This window comes from Mixophyes fleayi, chromosome 9 (assembly GCF_038048845.1).
Source record: "Mixophyes fleayi isolate aMixFle1 chromosome 9, aMixFle1.hap1, whole genome shotgun sequence".
Taxonomy (NCBI): Eukaryota; Metazoa; Chordata; class Amphibia; order Anura; family Limnodynastidae; genus Mixophyes; species Mixophyes fleayi.
In genome coordinates this window covers 132787136-132805583 of record NC_134410.1, presented here as the reverse complement: position 1 = coordinate 132805583, position 18448 = coordinate 132787136, and the positions used below count along the sequence as shown (strand labels likewise).

Below are 18448 nucleotides of genomic sequence, written 5' to 3'. Positions count from 1 at the left end.
TGTTTACAGGACTGTGTGTGAAGAGGAGGGGTACACAATAGTCAGCTTAGATAACTCACTAATGGTCAGGCCTGCAGCACAAAGGCCGTGTCTATAGGGAAGCACATGGCTGTGTGTCAAGATTCATCTGCCCAGTGCAGGTAAGTGGCATGAATGTGCCTAGCTAAGCAACTAAAGGATTTCATCACAAGGAACATGATTATTTAAATGAGTAAATGTATATTTAGGGGTCATTCCTTGATTAACAGGAAGCTGCACTAGGTGTATGGACACCTTACAATACGTGATTATATAAGTGGCATTGGGAGACAGGCTTTCCATTAGCCTGTATCTATATTTATCTCATACTTAATGCTCATAGAACACAAACTATCCTTTCTACAAGACTCCTAGTAGATAGTCAGCACTAGTCATTGCAGACAGCAGTCCTGACACTTTTTATTACCTTTTAAGCACAGTACAGAGAATATACTCACTTGTGTTATAGAAGAAGTGACATTTCCTAATAAAATAAATAGAGGGATCCATCCTCGCTGCAGGCCTTTCCTAATAAACAGGACCCGAGGCTGGTTTTCCTGGGTAATACTCATTTCTAGAAGAAAAGAAGCAGAGATATGCTCATTGCTAACGATGTTGTAGTAGTTAATTGAACATTTGTAGCGCTACATGTAGGTAAAGTGATCACAGGAACGTTTGTGGGATTAAGCACTAGCTATATCCAGACTGAAGACTTCTACCGGCAGATTACCGGGCTGACACTGTGCGCTTCCAACGCTGACAGGTCTGTGACAAAGTGGTGGAAGACTGACAACTCCTGCCCAGTATTTACACAGCCATAACCCCTAAAAGAACACTGGTTACTGGGGTGACCTCAGACATTGTGGGTAAAGTCAAGTACAACAAGAATAGTATTGCAGATCTGTGAGGATGGGAGATTTACAGTAGAATCTGAGACAACAAAGATCCGTAGTACACTATGGTCCGGAAGGTGCTGAAAGGGACAGATGAGTTCTGTATGTGTGTCCTGGAGGGAAACACAAATTACACAGGTCAGGGGAAGACGTGATGCTATTTAACTACCACTATTAACCTTCTGCTTAAATCTATTCTCTTCTGAACCCCTGGATCTCCTGCAAGGGGTAAATGATGCTGAAAAGGACGGACAAAAAAAAGGCATATATACACATTATATATATATATATATATATATATATATATATATATATATATATATATATTAAAACCTCCTTAAATCTGAGCATCGTGGAATTTATTGCTATAGTTAAAGAGCAAATGTATCCATAATGTAACAACCTAAATGCCCACAAAAGTATAAAGATAAATACCAGGTAGAAGGACAGTTTCAGGGTCCTGAGCCCAATTCTACAGAAGACATATGAAAACAGCAGACAACCGTCTTTAGAGCCTGATCGCCGGGCTTTTACCAGCCATTCTTGTTGATGATTTCTGAGATAATGCCTAGATATTAAGATAAGTTTGCTCAAATCTGCTTGGATGGCAAAGGAATTTCTTGTCATTCACAAAATGTTTTGTGGATGTTACTCTTTCCTTTTGTTTTTGGAAAGAAAAGCGATAAAAAAAACTAATAGTAATGTATTTTTCGGGAGCACACTCCTACCACTGTCTCCTGGGTGTCAATTATATAGTGGGATGAAGATGTACAGGAATAGTAGGTGACTTACATAAACAATGACTTGGTGAATCTCTGATTTATGATAGAGATAGGAGCCACTGGTGAATTGTGGGAGATATTCAAGGATCAATTTAAATACTGGTAGTAGAGAAATCCAGTATTATTCTTCTTATACTTTCAATGCCTCATGGTGTTATTTATGTACAGCTGGGGGCACAGAGTCTTCAGAGGCCTTTCCTCAATTTACTTTTTCTGTTCTTCCAAGAAAGTGTCTGAAAATATTGCTGCAATGTGATCAGGGAAACGCAGGGACCGAAGCCTATTCCTGACTCCACCTGGTTTAAAAGTAAAGTCCCCCTTCTACTCACCCAGGCTGTCCTCGTAGATGAACATGTAAAGAAAAATCAGCAGATTAGGAACCCTGAGATTAAATAGAAAATGAACTGGTCCTAAATGGTGCCTTTTATAGTCCTGTTAGTACTAACACAATACAGCTTATCAAAAACCATTGCAGCACCAAGACATATACGCCATAGGGGACAATGTATATTTCTCTTAATGCATACATCCAAAGATGAATGGTCCAGACTAAATCATCATCATCTATGTATACAGCACCACTAATTCCGCAGCGCTGCACAGAGAACTCACATCAGTCCCTGCCCCACTGGAGCTTACAATCTAAATCCACACACTGGAGCTTACAATCTAAATCCACACCCACACCTACACCCACACCCACACACTGAGAGAGACTAAGGGCAATTTAATAGGAACCAGTTAACCTACCAGTATGTTTTTGCATCCAATGTTGTTATCAGCAGCACAAATATTGTGGATATGATTACATTTCTAGGTGAAGTAAAGTAATACAATGCTGTACACAATAACAAGAACCAAACATGTAAGATGTATTCACTTTATTCCTTTTGCACCACAATCACCTTCCATCAGTGTGACAGAAGCTTCACATCCCTACTCTCCGTTAACACATCACTCATCTCCTTATATACTATGTGCTGCTGGGGATCCTGCTCCTTCACCTATATAACTCTCAGTCTGTGGCTTCCTGCTGCCTCCATTCCCCTCCTCACATCATGTCACTGCCCCTGTCACATGCAGCCCTGTCCTCACTAACACATCACTCATCTCCTGATATACTCTGTGCTGCTGGGGACCCTGCTCCTTCCACTATATAACTCTCAGTCTGTGGCTTCCTGCTGCCCCTATTCCCCTCCTCACATCATGTCACTGCCCCTGTCACATGCAGCCCTGTCCTCACTAACACATCACTCATCTCCTGATATACTCTGTGCTGCTGGGGACCCTGCTCCTTCCACTATATAACTCTCAGTCTGTGGCTTCCTGCTGCCTCCATTCCCCTCCTCACATCATGTCACTGCCTCAGTTACATGCAGCCCTGTCCTAACAATCTCACAGTTGGACAGGTAATAGATTCCCACAGGATCACCTTACGCATCTCCTGCTGCTGTGCCCATTCAGGTGACCTGATTGGTTACAGGTTTTGTCCCCGTCAAACACACATTAAAAGGAGGACTTCTCCGGAGTGTCCATTTTTATTAAAAGGGAATTTACACAATTGTGGAAGTTGGAAGAAAAAGTGTCCACGAAGTAGAAGCAATGAACATATGGTAGACATATTAATAAAACAACCAGACCATCAATGATGACCTAAAAGTACTTGTGAAGATCTGGGTCCAGATGTGCAGAAATCTGTTCCTTTGGCACAGAACACCCAGCTGAGGTACAAAGCCCCGGGGTCAGTTCTTCATGTCCGGCCACAGCGTGTTTGACTAGGAAACAAATCCTACTATTACAGTGCGGAGTTGAGGCCAGCCTTAACACAGACTCCATTCAGCGAGTAGGTGGCGTCCTGGGACAAACACTTCCGTACATCGGCTTTCAAAACAAGCAAACAAATATGTGTATATTAGGATCATCTCACGGTGTGAAGCCTCCACTCCACCCATTAAATGCCCCAGAAAGGAGAATTGAACAACTGCTTATTCATCCAAATGTTCCTCGAAAAGTGTCATTAGGGGAATAGAGCATTAAAATACTTTGATCCCATTCAGATAACCATGACATATTTTATTAAAAACTTGTTATATACCACGAGTATATAAAGATCTAAATAATTGTAACATGGTTTCAGTTAATAGATTCTAATCTTGGAACAGGGAGAAGATTGAGCAGTGATTTCTAAGCAAGATATTATAGAAGCTGAACAGTTATAGTGGTAGCAGTATACATTTTCTATCAGGGGCTGGCTGGTCTGGGGGGCATCTGCCAACTGGGCCAGTCCCATAGTGGGCTGGCTACCTTGGACTGGGCCACCTGCATTTTTTTTGTCCTCGAGTCTTGCCCCCCCAGGCTAAAATTTGCCAGCACTCTCTGTTTACTGTAGAGATCTCTCACGATTAAGAGATATATTCTGTGAAGACATTCTGGCTAATAGGTCACTATTAATTCAACTTCAGTTTACCGAAATAGGACCCACCCTGGGAATGGAGCCTATTACTAGGACCTAATGACACATTTTCTGGTCTACAAACTTTCAAGCGTTCTCTGAAAACCTACCTCTCCAGACAAGCTTATAATATTCCTCAACCACCCTCTTAACCTCACTACATTACCCTATTACCACCCGTTACACAAATTCACACAAGACAACTACCCCATGACCAACATTGTTGTGTGACAGGATCATTTAGCTTATGAATCACTTTTACATTTGCAGTCTGGCTGGACCGAAATGCAAAATGTAGATTTAACCTCATGTGTCAAAATCCCATTGTCCCATAGATTGTAAGCTTGCGAGCAGCCTTCTCACCTCTTTGTCTGTTTTACCCAGTTTGTTTATTAGTTTACTGTGTTTGTCCCCAATTGTAAAGCGCTTCGGAATATGTTGGCACTATATAAATAAATGATGATGCTTCATGTAATGATAAATGACACAAAGTAAAGTATCTCTGGAATAAACAGCTATTAAATATAGAAATACATTAATATACAAAATGGTTACATGCACTTTAAATGTGATGGTGACAATACTTCACCCGTGCACCCTTTCATACGACACAAGCAGATTTTAGCTACCATGCTCCCGGCCCCTCACCTTATTCCTGCTCTTTGTAAATGATTGTTTGAGAAGCACACTAATTCATTGATGAACTTCATCCCAGAGGTTTTGGCTGGCTGCTCTGCGGACAGGTGTCTCAGTGTCTTCCCACACTTGCTTTTTATTAAGTCTTCCAGACACATCTGGGCCCACGCCAAGGAACACTGCTTAGTGCGATGTCTAACATGAACTTTCAAGGAGGAAAGAGCGAAGATGGAACAGCCTCAGTTTACGGAGCTGGCTGAAAACTCAGCTGAAGGAACACTATACACATGAATTAACTAGTGGGGATGGAACCTATAAAAGAACAACTATTTAATGTTGTTAACAATATATTGTTGTAGTGCTGTTAAGTGGGGATCTTTCAGACAATTTATTATGTGTTAAGGAAAATTCTGGAACGTATAAACTTCTAGTATTAGATTATTCTATGGTAGCGCTGTCCAATTTTCTTTCCTGAGTGGGTTGCAGAAAGTTGAACGTGTTGGATCCTACTAAAGTACTGATGTCATAAAACGAACATCTAGGGTGGTCCCACAGTGGGCCAGGGTCACGTTAGACCCAGGATGTCCACATCCAGAACACTGACAGAAGTCCATTTCTCATCTATCATTGCACATATTCATTTATACAATAAAGGGATCACCAAAACGCTCTGCGAGATTCACAGAAACACAGGTCTGATAAAGTTTGGCACATAAGTGTAAGTGTCACAGTTTACTGTTGGTGAAGCTGTCATTTCTTCTCTCTCTCAGTCTCAATGTCTTGGCTGGATACAAACAATCACTGTTGCCTGTAACTCAGTCTGCAGCAGATAGATCTTTGTGAACATGATCACTCTTGTGGGCGGCCAAGTTGGATGCGATCCAGACGTTGAGCAGCTGGATCACTTTTGGTGTCACTTGGGCCTCTTAGTGCAGTTGACAGATGACCGTGCATACAGTGCTTATAGTGATCGTCTTCTGACCAGGATACCCCATAGGATGTTTATCAGACTTGTGTGCCCAGCGTATGATCTTACTAGGCGAGACATGACTACTATGTGAGACTTTGCAGAGATACAGAGGGTCAGGTAGATTGGCGCAGCACAGGGCAGGGTTGGCTTGTATGATGCTCATTAAGATTGCCCTTCACTGGAGATAAGGGTCCTAGCCCAAACCCTGAAAGACAGCCCCATACCATTATCCCTCCTCCACCAAACACCATAGTTGGTATAATGCCGTCAGGCAAGGTTCTCCCGGCATCCACCAAACCCAGACTCGCCCATCTGACTGCCAAACACAGAAGTGCGGTTCATCACTCCACAGAACACGCTCCCACTGCTCCATAGTCCAGTGTCGGTGTGCTTTACACCCCTCCATCTGACGCTTGGCATTGGTCTTGGTGATGTGAGGCTGCATCCAGCTGCTCGGCCATGGAAACCCATTCCATCAAGCTCCTGCCGCAGTATTTGTGCTTACATTAATGTCAGTGGAAGTTCGGAACTCTTAAACTATGGAATCAGCAGTGCGTTGGCGACTATTACGCACCATGCGCCTTAGCAGTTATTGACCCCGCTCTGTGATTTTACGTGGTCTTCCGCTTTGTGGCTGAGTTACTGTTGTTCCTAAACGCTTCCACTTTCTAATAATATCACTTACAGTTGACCGTGGATTATCCAGCAGGGATGAAACCTCATGAACCGTCTTATTGTAAAGGTGGCATCCTATCACAGTACCACGCTTGGTGTCACTGAGCTCTTCAAAACCACCCATTTTGTATCACAAATGTTTGTACATGGAGACTGCATGGCTGGTGCTGGATGTTATACACCTCTGGCAGCGGGTCTGATTGTAACACCTCAATTCAATAATTAACAGGTTTGGCCAAATACAAGTATACACTATATGGACAAAAGTAAGTTCTCATTGTGTCTGTGAGTTTCCTCCGGGTGCTCTGGATTACTCCTTACTGGTAGGTTACTTGGCAGTGGACTAAATGGACTTGTGTTTGTGTGTGTGTATATGGTAGAGAATACACATTGTGATATGTATGATTCTCTGTAAAGCACTAACACGTAAAACCTCCTAGGTTAATAAAACTCTCCTCATGGCTGGAAACAAAGATGCTAAAGACAGTGGAATGGAGGGTAAGTAGCACTTTGTGCTAAATAAATTTCACACACTTTACATAAGGAGAAATAGATTTTGTTTGAAGAATCCATTTTTAAATAAAAACTATAATGAACTTTTTGCCTTTAATGAGAACTGTTCTGTACATGAGTTACTATAAATACATAACGTTTTAAAAAAGCATCTACATGGGTTTTCTGCCTTAAACAGCATATTAAGAATTCTTTAAACATCTAATAGTCCTATTAATTAGTGGCTGTTCTACAAATCATTATGTACTTTTCAAAAATATATCTGCAAGGTAGACAAGTACAGACACACACAGATCTCAGCATTTCTTGTGATGAGGGAGAAGGAAAAAGTCACAGTTCTCACAGAACTCATGGGGCATTCCAAAATCTCTGCTCAATACATCACGTGATTACCATGGCAACCACAGTCACACAATACTCTAAACTGTGCATATCTATAAATCATTAATAGCAGCCTGAAGAAACAAACAAAGTACAAATGGTATTCTTTCTTGTAGGCTGCCACAGTGATTGCTGCTTTAAAGTGTAGAAAGAATCCCTAATCTGACATACTAATCATGCAAATTGTTACTTTTAGTTAATTACCATTTTCTACCTCCAGCAGTTCTTCCTTAAGATCAATATCAACCTAAGCAAAGGAGAAGGAAGCAGATTCCTTAAACGGTCTAAATCTGTTGCATTTAAATGATCCATCGGACTGTTGATATGTACTCATAAATAGGCCACGCCCACTTGCAGCATGGCAATACTTGAACAGAAACAGAAAAGCTAAAACAAATCTTTATATATGTGTGAGATAACCTTGTACTCCGTAACAGTGCTCTCCTCAGCACCTGTTTCCCGGGTGCTCCACCCGACTACTTTTACTTACCACCCGGCTTCTGGAGTCCAACAGAGTCCCATTATAATAGAAAAAACCAAAGTTTCTCCTACTAGAACAGGCACTATGTGAGCACTACAGCCAGCAGTGTGTGCGAGACCACTGACACCAGTCTGACCAGTCCTGGCAGGTGTGGGCAATAACCTCCAACATTTTTTATTATTATTGCATGCCTCCACCCGGCTGCTTCTTAATGCCACCCGGCTGGCAAAAATTTCTGGGGAGAACACAAAGTAAACTGTTGTATTCAGAGCTGCACCACATTGCAACAGATCTGTTAATCTTTATGAAAATATTAAAGCATTTTGTGCATCCGTTTAAATCTTCACAGCCAAAACACTACTGATAAGTGTGACTAATTAACGGATTTGTTTCAGAGCGATGCGAGGCAAGCCTGCAGCACGGATGTTATTCAAGTGTAATTGGACTAAATGCCTTGCGTGTGGTGTACTGCAATTTGATTTCAAACATAAAAAAAAAAAAGAAAAGATTTGTGCATGTCTAGCAGAGACCATAAACCACACGACGTGCATCCAGCAGAGACAGCGTGTGTATAACTTGTAGCCAGACACCATTTACATCAGAGGAACAGCTTATGCCTGCAAGGTCCTTCTCACAAGTTAATAGAATGCTTTGGATTAAGTAAATCTATTCTTAGAGGATGTGGATACTCCATAGAGTATGTGGATGCTGAACATGATTGATTAAACATTAGAAACTTCAAATAAATCCCTGTTGTTGTTAATGTCCTAGGACAGGTAATGAGGTCCAACAAGCCATTCGTCTGGAAATAACACAAATCAGACCAGTGCTACGTCTAACTTATGTCACATCTGGTCCCCGCTTTCAGTACCCTGTCAGAGATGTGTTGAACTGCAAGGTCCCTGACTATGACAATAGAGTCTGGGAGCAGCATGCTCACAAAGCCACAACAGACAAAAATATGACAAATGTGCGGATCACAAGTAACAAAATATGATGGGTCACAGCAGGCTTAACATGACTACATTAGGTGATTTAGATCAAATTGCCCCAAAATCACTGCATGTGTAGGATCCATTGACTACCAAAAATGACCGAAATCTGTCTGGGTTTCAGTAGTTCTCCTCTGCAAATGTTAGTGTTTTTTATCCACTATCACTAGGTGCCTGCGACCATCAGCCAAAGCCTGCCAAAAACAGTCAGATCTGGTCAACTTGTCCCACGTGAAAGATTCATCCGAATGTGGAATTGTGTAGAACGGTCGGATCGGACCGTGTTTGGCCCAGAATTGAGCAACATGTGTCACTCCAGTTGTAGTGCAACTAAGGCTTCAGTATTGTCTGCCAGGAATAGGCTGGAACCCCTGGTGCAGCAGACTATGTGAGGACACTGCAGCCTGCACAAGATTTTTCGTGGAGACTTCCAGAGTCAGCCGTTGCCCATCACAGACGGTCTTTCAATCACACAACTGGTTGCACAGGACCAGAGTTGATTTGTAGACTCAAAGGGGGGTATTCAATTGTTAGCGTTAACGGAAAAAAACGAGCGCTCAAAAAATCTTAGCGTTAATACGGTAATTACTCCCTGAGCGGCGAGCTGAAATTCCGCGAGTAAACTACCGTATTAACGCTTTTCTCGCGCAATATTACCGTATAAACGGTAATATTTTTTGAGCGCTCGTTTTTTTCCGTTAACGCTAACAATTGAATACCCCCCAAAGAGGTTTGTACTGTTGGACTTTCTTAAAAGCAGCCTGTAAGGTTACAATTTTCAAAAATAAAACTACATGAAAAGTGAAAGAAGTTTGGATGGATGAAGACTTTCTATAACAGCTGAAGTTTTCACTGCCAACCTACAATACGGGCTGCACATACAGCATTTCTAGGGGGCTTTAACATTTTTCTGGCCCCTTGGAGACAAGACGGAAAACCCTATAAGCAATATAACATCTGGACGGCTTCTCTTCTCCCCGATTCTTGGGTTTGTGGAGCAGAAGAAAATGTGTCCATAAAGAGACTGCGGGCAGATTATGGATACCCACACGCCCCACCTGTGAAACGTCTGTATGATTTGGGAGAATCTGAGGGAGACCCCCACTGGTCTCTTCTATGTTTTTCACTTAATACAGATGAAGGAAGATGTGGTTGGACAAATGATGTGATCTCTGCACAGCTAGGACAGAACATTCATAGCTACACTATAGGGTGAGGGGTCAAGTGAAGAGGATCCGGTACATTCTCCTCTCATCCGGATACACTGGACTCTATTTTATAGCACCTATACTCTTAGCAATGAAAATATTGGTAATAAGTTGAAGGCAGCTTAATCAATAACCATACAGGACTTTAACTCAAATGTCTTAGAGAAAGATAGTACAGCGCATACAGTCTTACAAAGGGAATTAACCATGTAAATGTTTTACTGACATTGGGGAATAAAACTTTGATGATGCGATATATCATTAAATGGCAATGATGCACACAAAAGGATTTGTAAGACTGTTTTGGTATCTGTGTATTGGGAGTAACCAGTGCTGCCTACTAGAACATATATGTGGGATACAATAGTGTTACTATATAAAGTAAATAATTATTATATTCCCATTGTAGGCTGTATAACTCTAGTTAAAGTCCATAATGATTTTGTATTAGTGAGTGTAATCATGCAGCTAGTAACATGTGTAATGCAACTTACACACAGGATTCAAATATCAAACTAATTAGTCTCTGTTAAAACCATTTGACCTAATGCAGCTGAGGCACTAGGTGATGCTTAGACATGGGAGAGAGTGCAGGACATCCAGTCAGACTAGACATTGAGCCAGCATGTGGAGAGATCTGTCCCACAGCACTGCTATTATGTCAGCAGCAAATATTTGCATTTGATTTAAGGGGTGAAGAAATGCTGTAATAGCCCTTGCAAAGATGGAGTTACGTTAATGCTTGTTACCTTAGTAAGAAAGATGGCAAACTGTGCACCCTGTCATTAGTGCCAATGTTGTAACCTAGTTACTATATAGCATTTACACTTTAGTCAGACTCAATACACTGCACCTGCTCCCAATCACCTTCACAATCAGCTTATACTACATAAGATACAAATGGATACTGAACATTACACCCAGAATGACAGAAGTTGTACTAGGCAGCTATCCATACAAGACAATATGATAAAGAAAATACAAGCAGCATACACAACAAAAGAAGTGGTACTGTGCAGTTATTACCAGATACTGAGAAATACATCCACTATACACATCACATACTGATCTATAATACACAACAAAAGAAGTGATACTGTGCAGGTGGGCAAGAGGAAAACACAAAGCTAACTAGGTGGAGGCCTGAGTAATTTACTATACTGCAAACATCAATATGTGTAATCATCATTTAGAGATGAACAATGCAGATTGAATGATGAAGGTATAATACACCACACAACTACTCCATAAGCTCCAGGAGTTTGAAATTCTTAGGACTAAAAGATGAACAGGTCCAGACAGCTTAATACAAGGTTACATTTGCTATACAAAACATGTTAATGTGAAAATTAAGTTTAGCAGATAGCCCCTTTATTTGTAGCCTCTTACCTGGTGGGGTCCTGGGGTATAACAAGCTGGTCCAGGTGCCCAGGGGTGGAGCTGACACAGACCAGGCGCAGAGTGACTGACAGATAGGGTCACACTGATAGTCACAATGTAACTTGTAATCTCCAAATAGAATGGTTATTATCCTGTACACACACAGGCTTTCATTGCCATCAATATAGTGTCTTTATATGGTTCTGTCCCTCTCTCTGTATAGTACTGACCCTGGCAGCCTGTCTGTCTGTCCCTTTCTCTGTATAGTACTGACCCTGGCAGCCTGTCTGTGTCTCTCTGTATAGTACTGATCCTGGCAGCCTGTCTGTGTCTCTCTGTATAGTACTGATCCTGGCAGCCTGTCTGTGTCTGTCTATCTCTCTGTATAGTACTGACCCTGGCAGTGTCTGTCTGTCCCTCTCTCTGTATAGTACTGACCCTGGCAGTGTCTGTCTGTCCCTCTCTCTGTATAGTACTGACCCTGGCAGTGTCTGTCTGTCCCTCTCTCTGTATAGTACTGACCCTGGCAGTGTCTGTCTGTCCCTCTCTGTATAGTACTGACCCTGGTAGTCTGTCCCCCTCTCTGTATAGTACTGATCCTGGCAGTGTCTGTCTGTCCTTCTCTCTGTATAGTACTGACACTGGCAGTGTCTGTCTGTCCCTCTCTCTGTATAGCACTGACCCTGGCAGTGTCTGTCCCTCTCTCTGTATAGCACTGACCCTGGCAGTGTCTGTCCCTCTCTCTGTATAGCACTGACCCTGGCAGTGTCTGTCCCTCTCTCTGTATAGCACTGACCCTGGCAGTGTCTGTCCCTCTCTCTGTATAGCACTGACCCTGGCAGTGTCTGTCCCTCTCTCTGTATAGCACTGACCCTGGCAGTGTCTGTCCCTCTCTCTGTATAGCACTGACCCTGGCAGTGTCTGTCCCTCTCTCTGTATAGCACTGACCCTGGCAGTGTCTGTCCCTCTCTCTGTATAGCACTGACCCTGGCAGTGTCTGTCCCTCTCTCTGTATAGCACTGACCCTGGCAGTGTCTGTCCCTCTCTCTGTATAGCACTGACCCTGGCAGTGTATGTCCCTCTCTCTGTATAGCACTGACCCTGGCAGTGTCTGTCCCTCTCTCTGTATAGCACTGACCCTGGCAGTGTCTGTCCCTCTCTCTGTATAGCACTGGCCCTGGCAGTGTCTGTCCCTCTCTCTGTATAGCACTGGCCCTGGCAGTGTCTGTCCTTCTCTCTGTATAGCACTGGCCCTGGCAGTGTCTGTCCCTCTCTCTGTATAGTACTGATCCTGGCAGTGTCTGTTCCTCTCTCTGTATAGCAGTGACCCTGGCAGTGTCTGTCTGTCCCTCTCTCTGTATAGTACTGATCCTGGCAGTGTCTGTCCCTCTCTCTGTATAGCACTGACCCTGGCAGTGTCTGTCCCTCTCTCTGTATAGTACTGACCCTGGCAGTATCTGTCCCTCTCTCTGTATAGTACTGACCCTGGCAGTGTCTGTCCCTCTCTGTATAGTACTGACCCTGGCAGTGTCTGTCTGTCCCTCTCTCTGTATAGTACTGACCCTGGCAGTGTCTGTCTGTCCCTCTCTCTGTATAGTACTGACCCTGGCAGTGTCTGTACTTCTCTCTATATAGTACTGACCCTGGCAGTGTCTGTCTGTCCCTCTCTCTGTATAGTACTGACCCTGGCAGTGTCTGTCTGTCCCTCTCTCTGTATAGTACTGACCCTGGCAGTGTCTGTCTGTCCCTCTCTCTGTATAGCACTGACCCTGGCAGTGTCTGTCTGTCCCTCTCTCTGTATAGCACTGACCCTGGCAGTGTCTGTCTGTCCCTCTCTCTGTATAGCACTGACCCTGGCAGTGTCTGTCTGTCCCTCTTTCTGTATAGTACTGACCCTGGCAGTGTCTGTCTGTCCCTGAGTGACTGTCTCCTCTCTGGCCGCCCCAGTCACTGTGCTCCTCGGTTCCCTCCAGCACCTTTTATAGTTGCTGTCAGACAGACTGTCAGGAATTCACACTTAGACCCACAGTTCAACCTCACTCTCTCCTGTCGCTCTCCTCCTTCCTTTATTCATTACCCTTATAATAGCCCCCCTCCTCCTCCTCCCTGTACTCTCCTCCCACAGCCCCTTTCCCAAACCCACCCTCCCTTCTCTCTACTCTTCATCCATCACTCAGCTGAACATCTCTCTATCATTTTGTTTAAGTCTGTTTTACTGTCTGGCCTGACGTCACTCAAAAACAAAGCATTAACCACCAACTTGCCGGAGCAGACTACTTTGGCAATTTTTGCTGGGGTGCTAGAAGGAAATATTATTATTAATAATAATAACAATAATAATAGTTACACAAATCCCAAAACAAAAATTATATTATATAGCATCTACATATATTGCAGCGCTTTATGGAGAATATTTAATCATTCACATCAGTCCCTGTTCCAGTGGAGCTTACAATCTACATTCCCTACCACACAAGGGTTATTTAAATACTGAAGCTAATTATCCTACAAGTATAACTTTATACTGTGGGAGAAAACCCCTGCAAACACGTAAAGAACATACAAGCGCCACACTGAGAGGGCCCTGGTTGGCTGGTGCCACAGTGGAGGTTTTAAGAACCAAACCTGTTATTGTTTCAGCTAATGTAATAAATAAAAATCACCCTTTAAAAACAAGAACTTTATAAAGTTGTGAAAAAGTAGAATTTCCCCACAGTATAGGTTCTAGAAAAGTTTAGTGGGAACAGGTACGATCAAAGTGCTGGTAAAAAAAAAAAAGTTATGCAGGAATGGAGTCCTCTAAGAGGAGGTATAAGGAGTCTAGTTTCTGCCACTATGGAGTAGTTATAAGTTAGTTGGATCGGGGCAATGTCTAGACAGATTAATATCTGTACAGTGGACAACATTTGAAATTCATTTCCTGGGGGCCTTAGACAGGTGCATCCAATGACATTACACACGTCTACCTGCCAGAAGACCCCAACGTTCCCTAAACTCCGCCATGATATGTTTACTGAATGCGGTCATTAAATATTTCATTATAAAGTCAGAAAATAAGATTAGTCAGATTTACACAGAATAATAGGAGTTGCACTGTGCAGATGGTTAAGTTTAAAAAGAAACATTTCCAGAGAGGGATCCAGGAACGTTTCTAGAAATTAGATACAATTGGCAACTATGTATCTAAAGTGTTCGTACAAGAGGAAGTAGGAGTCTCCGTATGGTGCAGCATTACACATTCATATCAGTAATACCTGCCTGGTATCTAGTTTATTATGGAGCAAATGGTGATTTCACAAGACTAGGAGAAACACGGGGATGGTAAACACATTTACCATTACAAGTAGCGCTGTCCTAGATAGTGTGAGTGTACCCTAATATAGTGTCTTGGTACAATGATTCTACACCCCTTCTCCATTATACTTACTAGTAAACACCATTTACCAGAATAGAAAAATGGAAACACAGTAAATAAACCCTGAACATAAACCAGACTGTGCCCTAAAGACAACTGACCTAATCATGTGATAGTGGGTTATACAGTCTTGTATTTGAAGGGGTTCACGCTTTAGGCCAAGTACACACTGGAGCATTTCGTTCAATAAACCAGGCAAATCAGCCGACATACGTCGCAAGTCATGTTAGTGTGTATAGTGATATGATGGTAACGAAAGTCGTTCCAAAATGTCGATTGTCGGCTCTTTTGGTTGATCGTACGGTTTAATATTTTCCGACCAATCCACCTAACAATCATGTAGTGTGTATAAGTTTCCGACAGATCCTCGAGCTGTATGTCAATGTCTGTACCAGTCCCACGCGGTGCGGTATCTGCACGTCACTCGTTTGATAATTAGGTGCTTCTAGCGGTAAAGCAATAGCAGGTGTCTGTTGCATGAATACGTACAGCATATGTCTGCCAGTTTAATTATAAACCTTTGTCAGTGCAGTGTTCTAAAAAAAAACAACTATTTATTTATACGTTTTATTTAAATGTTTTATTAACAAAATTATAATCTTTGCTCACGACAATACGGCTGTGAAAAGTTGCTGTCTGGACGGTCGGCCTTTCATTTATCATCTAAAACGTGACCAGTGTGTACGCAGTAATCCTTCGAGCAATTGGACCTTCGGTCGGAGGTAAAGTTGTTGTAGATAACACGTCGGTCGGGAAGTTGTCCAGTGTGTACCTAGCCTAAAATAAACCCTGTACTAGACTGGCCCTCCCCTCACTCACATACATCCCAGCACACTCATATATTGTGGCATATCCACTCAGGTCTTTGTGTAGCAGGAGAGATAAGACGTAACCGATCCAATCGTATGACCTCCCCTTCCGCAGAGAGCCGAGCGGTGCTGAAGGTGATCCGCAGGGGTCCTGGGCCCCTACTAAGCAGCAAATAGAGGGAAGACCCCTCCAAAGTACTACTATCGGAAAAGGAGATGATTTAGTATTCTCCCATCTGTCTAATAGCAAAGTCTGTATACAACTGTACAAATATATGGACAATCCATCGCCAGGCACTAGATCAAATGGAATATTTCTATATGGGGGGGGATGGCGCACTTTTCAACATGTGCGAGAGCCAGCGCATGCGCAGTGATCGAGCTTTCAGCTCTGAAACTGAGCAGATGGGCCTGGCATCGAGGGGCCCCACACCCTCTGAAACTGAGCAGATGGGCCTGGCATCGAGGGGCCCCACACCCTCTGAAACTGAGCAGATGGGCCTGGCATCGAGGGGCCCCACACCCTCTGAAACTGAGCAGATGGGCCTGGCATGGAGGGGCCCCACACCCTCTGAAACTGAGCAGATGGGCCTGGCATGGAGGGGCCCCACACCCTCTGAAACTGAGCAGATGGGCCTGGCATCGAGGGGCCCCACACCCTCTGAAACTGAGCAGATGGGCCTGGCATCGAGGGGCCCCACACCCTCTGAAACTGAGCAGATGGGCCTGGCATCGAGGGGCCCCACACCCCCGACACTGAGCAGATGGGCCTGGCATCGAGGGGCCCCACACCCCCGACACTGAGCAGATGGGCCTGGCATCGAGGGGCCCCACACCCTCTGAAACTGAGCAGATGGGCCTGGCATCGAGGGGCCCCACACCCTCTGAAACTGAGCAGATGGGCCTGGCATCGAGGGGCCCCACACCCTCTGAAACTGAGCAGATGGGCCTGGCATCGAGGGGCCCCACACCCTCTGAAACTGAGCAGATGGGCCTGGCATCGAGGGGCCCCACACCCTCTGAAACTGAGCAGATGGGCCTGGCATCGAGGGGCCCCACACCCTCTGAAACGGAGCAGATGGGCCTGGCATCGAGGGGCCCCACACCCCCGGAACTGAGCAGATGGGCCTGGTATCGAGGGGCCCCACACCCTCTGAAACTGAGCAGATGGGCCTGGCATCGAGGGGCCCCACACCCTCTGAAACTGAGCAGATGGGCCTGGCATCGAGGGGCCCCACACCCTCTGAAACTGAGCAGATGGGCCTGGCATCGAGGGGCCCCACACCCCCGGAACTGAGCAGATGGGCCTGGCATCGAGGGGCCCCACACCCCCGGAACTGAGCAGATGGGCCTGGCATCGAGGGGCCCCACACCCCCGGAACTGAGCAGATGGGCCTGGCATCGAGGGGCCCCACACCCTCTGAAACTGAGCAGATGGGCCTGGCATCGAGGGGCCCCACACCCTCTGAAACAGTGGTAGTTCTGCTGCTCATACACATAATAACAATACCAAGTACTATTAAATCTTATACTAACAGTTTCCGTACTTAGAGATCAGAATGAAATATACATAGATATGTGCATGCAGAGAGCAACATGTATATAATATATATAGTATATATTACATACAGATATGTGCGTGAGAGTAATAGGTACATGATATATACGGCATATAATACAAGCAGATAAATGCCAGAGAGTATTATATGCTGTATATAATATACATATTACTCTCTGGCATTTATCTGCATGTAATAGTTATATAATATATATGGTATATAATACAGGCAGATAAATGCCAGAGAGTATTATATGCTGTATATAACATACATATTACTCTCTGGCATTTATCTGCATGTAATAGTTATATAATATATATGGTATATAATACAGGTAGATAAATGTAAACAGATGTTAAAACAATTTGCTCTTAAACTAGATGCGATTAAAGTAATTTTATGAATAAGAATAAGTATTAGGATGGTTATTTTCTGCACTAAAAACTAATAACAAATTGTCAGCATATAGATGTAAATTAAATGTTCAAAAATGTCAATTTTGGCCACATTGGTTAATAATAATTTATGATAATAAAATTTTCTTAAAAATATCAGTTATTTATCATTTTCATAGTGGAGTTGAATATTTGGGTTTGACTGCTTCAGCTTTCAGTGTGTGTATATATTCCCCAACCCTCCCGCATGACACAGCCCTCTCACCCTGCACAGCTGACACTTGTATTCACCATTACATCTGTTTAGTTAATTAAATAATGAGAAAGTTAATGAACATCGATTCAGCCCAGGTAACTGTTCCCAGTCGTATGCCAACCACAGCATACAGGAGAGTAATCTGCCCATCTAACCCTATCCATAGACTGTACATTCTGTAGATACAGATACCGTGCAGAATGGCAGAGCTGGGAAGTTTCACCTCTGAGAAACCGTCTGAGCTGCCAGGAAATTCCATTCACATAAACCTTAGTATTAGCGTCGCTAACCTGGAAGAGGGAGTCTGATACTGGACGAGAGAAGCGCCCTGTGGAAGGAGGGGAACGGTATACATGGTCTGTCTTGTCTGATGGGGATCGTGTTGTGGTCTCTAGGGAGACATTAGCCACAAAGTTTGGCACTCGGCTGTATGGTTTGATCTCCCAAGTGAAAGACTAATGGAGATGTGTTACCTTATGCATGGACTGAGCCAAGCATTCTAGAAGTTGTAGAAAGAAGTTACCCATATACCAAACTTGTGGGGAGCCCCTCAGAGGGCAAAAGTGACTGAATGTGGGATGCATGAAAAACACCCCCTGACTCAGTGTGTGTGTGTTAGGGAATTTAGACTGT

At 43.6% G+C, this 18448-nt stretch overlaps 1 protein-coding gene across 5 annotated transcripts in view; it reads right to left on the bottom strand.

The window, feature by feature from the left end:
• The window catches only part of LOC142101368 (ADAMTS-like protein 2), an 89726-nt gene that overhangs the window by 28907 nt on the left and 42371 nt on the right, over window positions 1-18448 (bottom strand). For 4 of the 5 annotated variants that reach the window (XM_075185813.1, XM_075185814.1, XM_075185815.1 and 1 more), the window contains one exon: window positions 477-592. In XM_075185813.1, coding sequence (XP_075041914.1) covers window positions 477-590 — 114 coding nt within the window. In that variant the 5' untranslated portion in view covers window positions 591-592. Of the gene's footprint in view, window positions 1-476; window positions 593-11390; window positions 11607-18448 lie in introns of those variants that run through there. The other variant, XM_075185817.1, reaches the window with a different exon arrangement.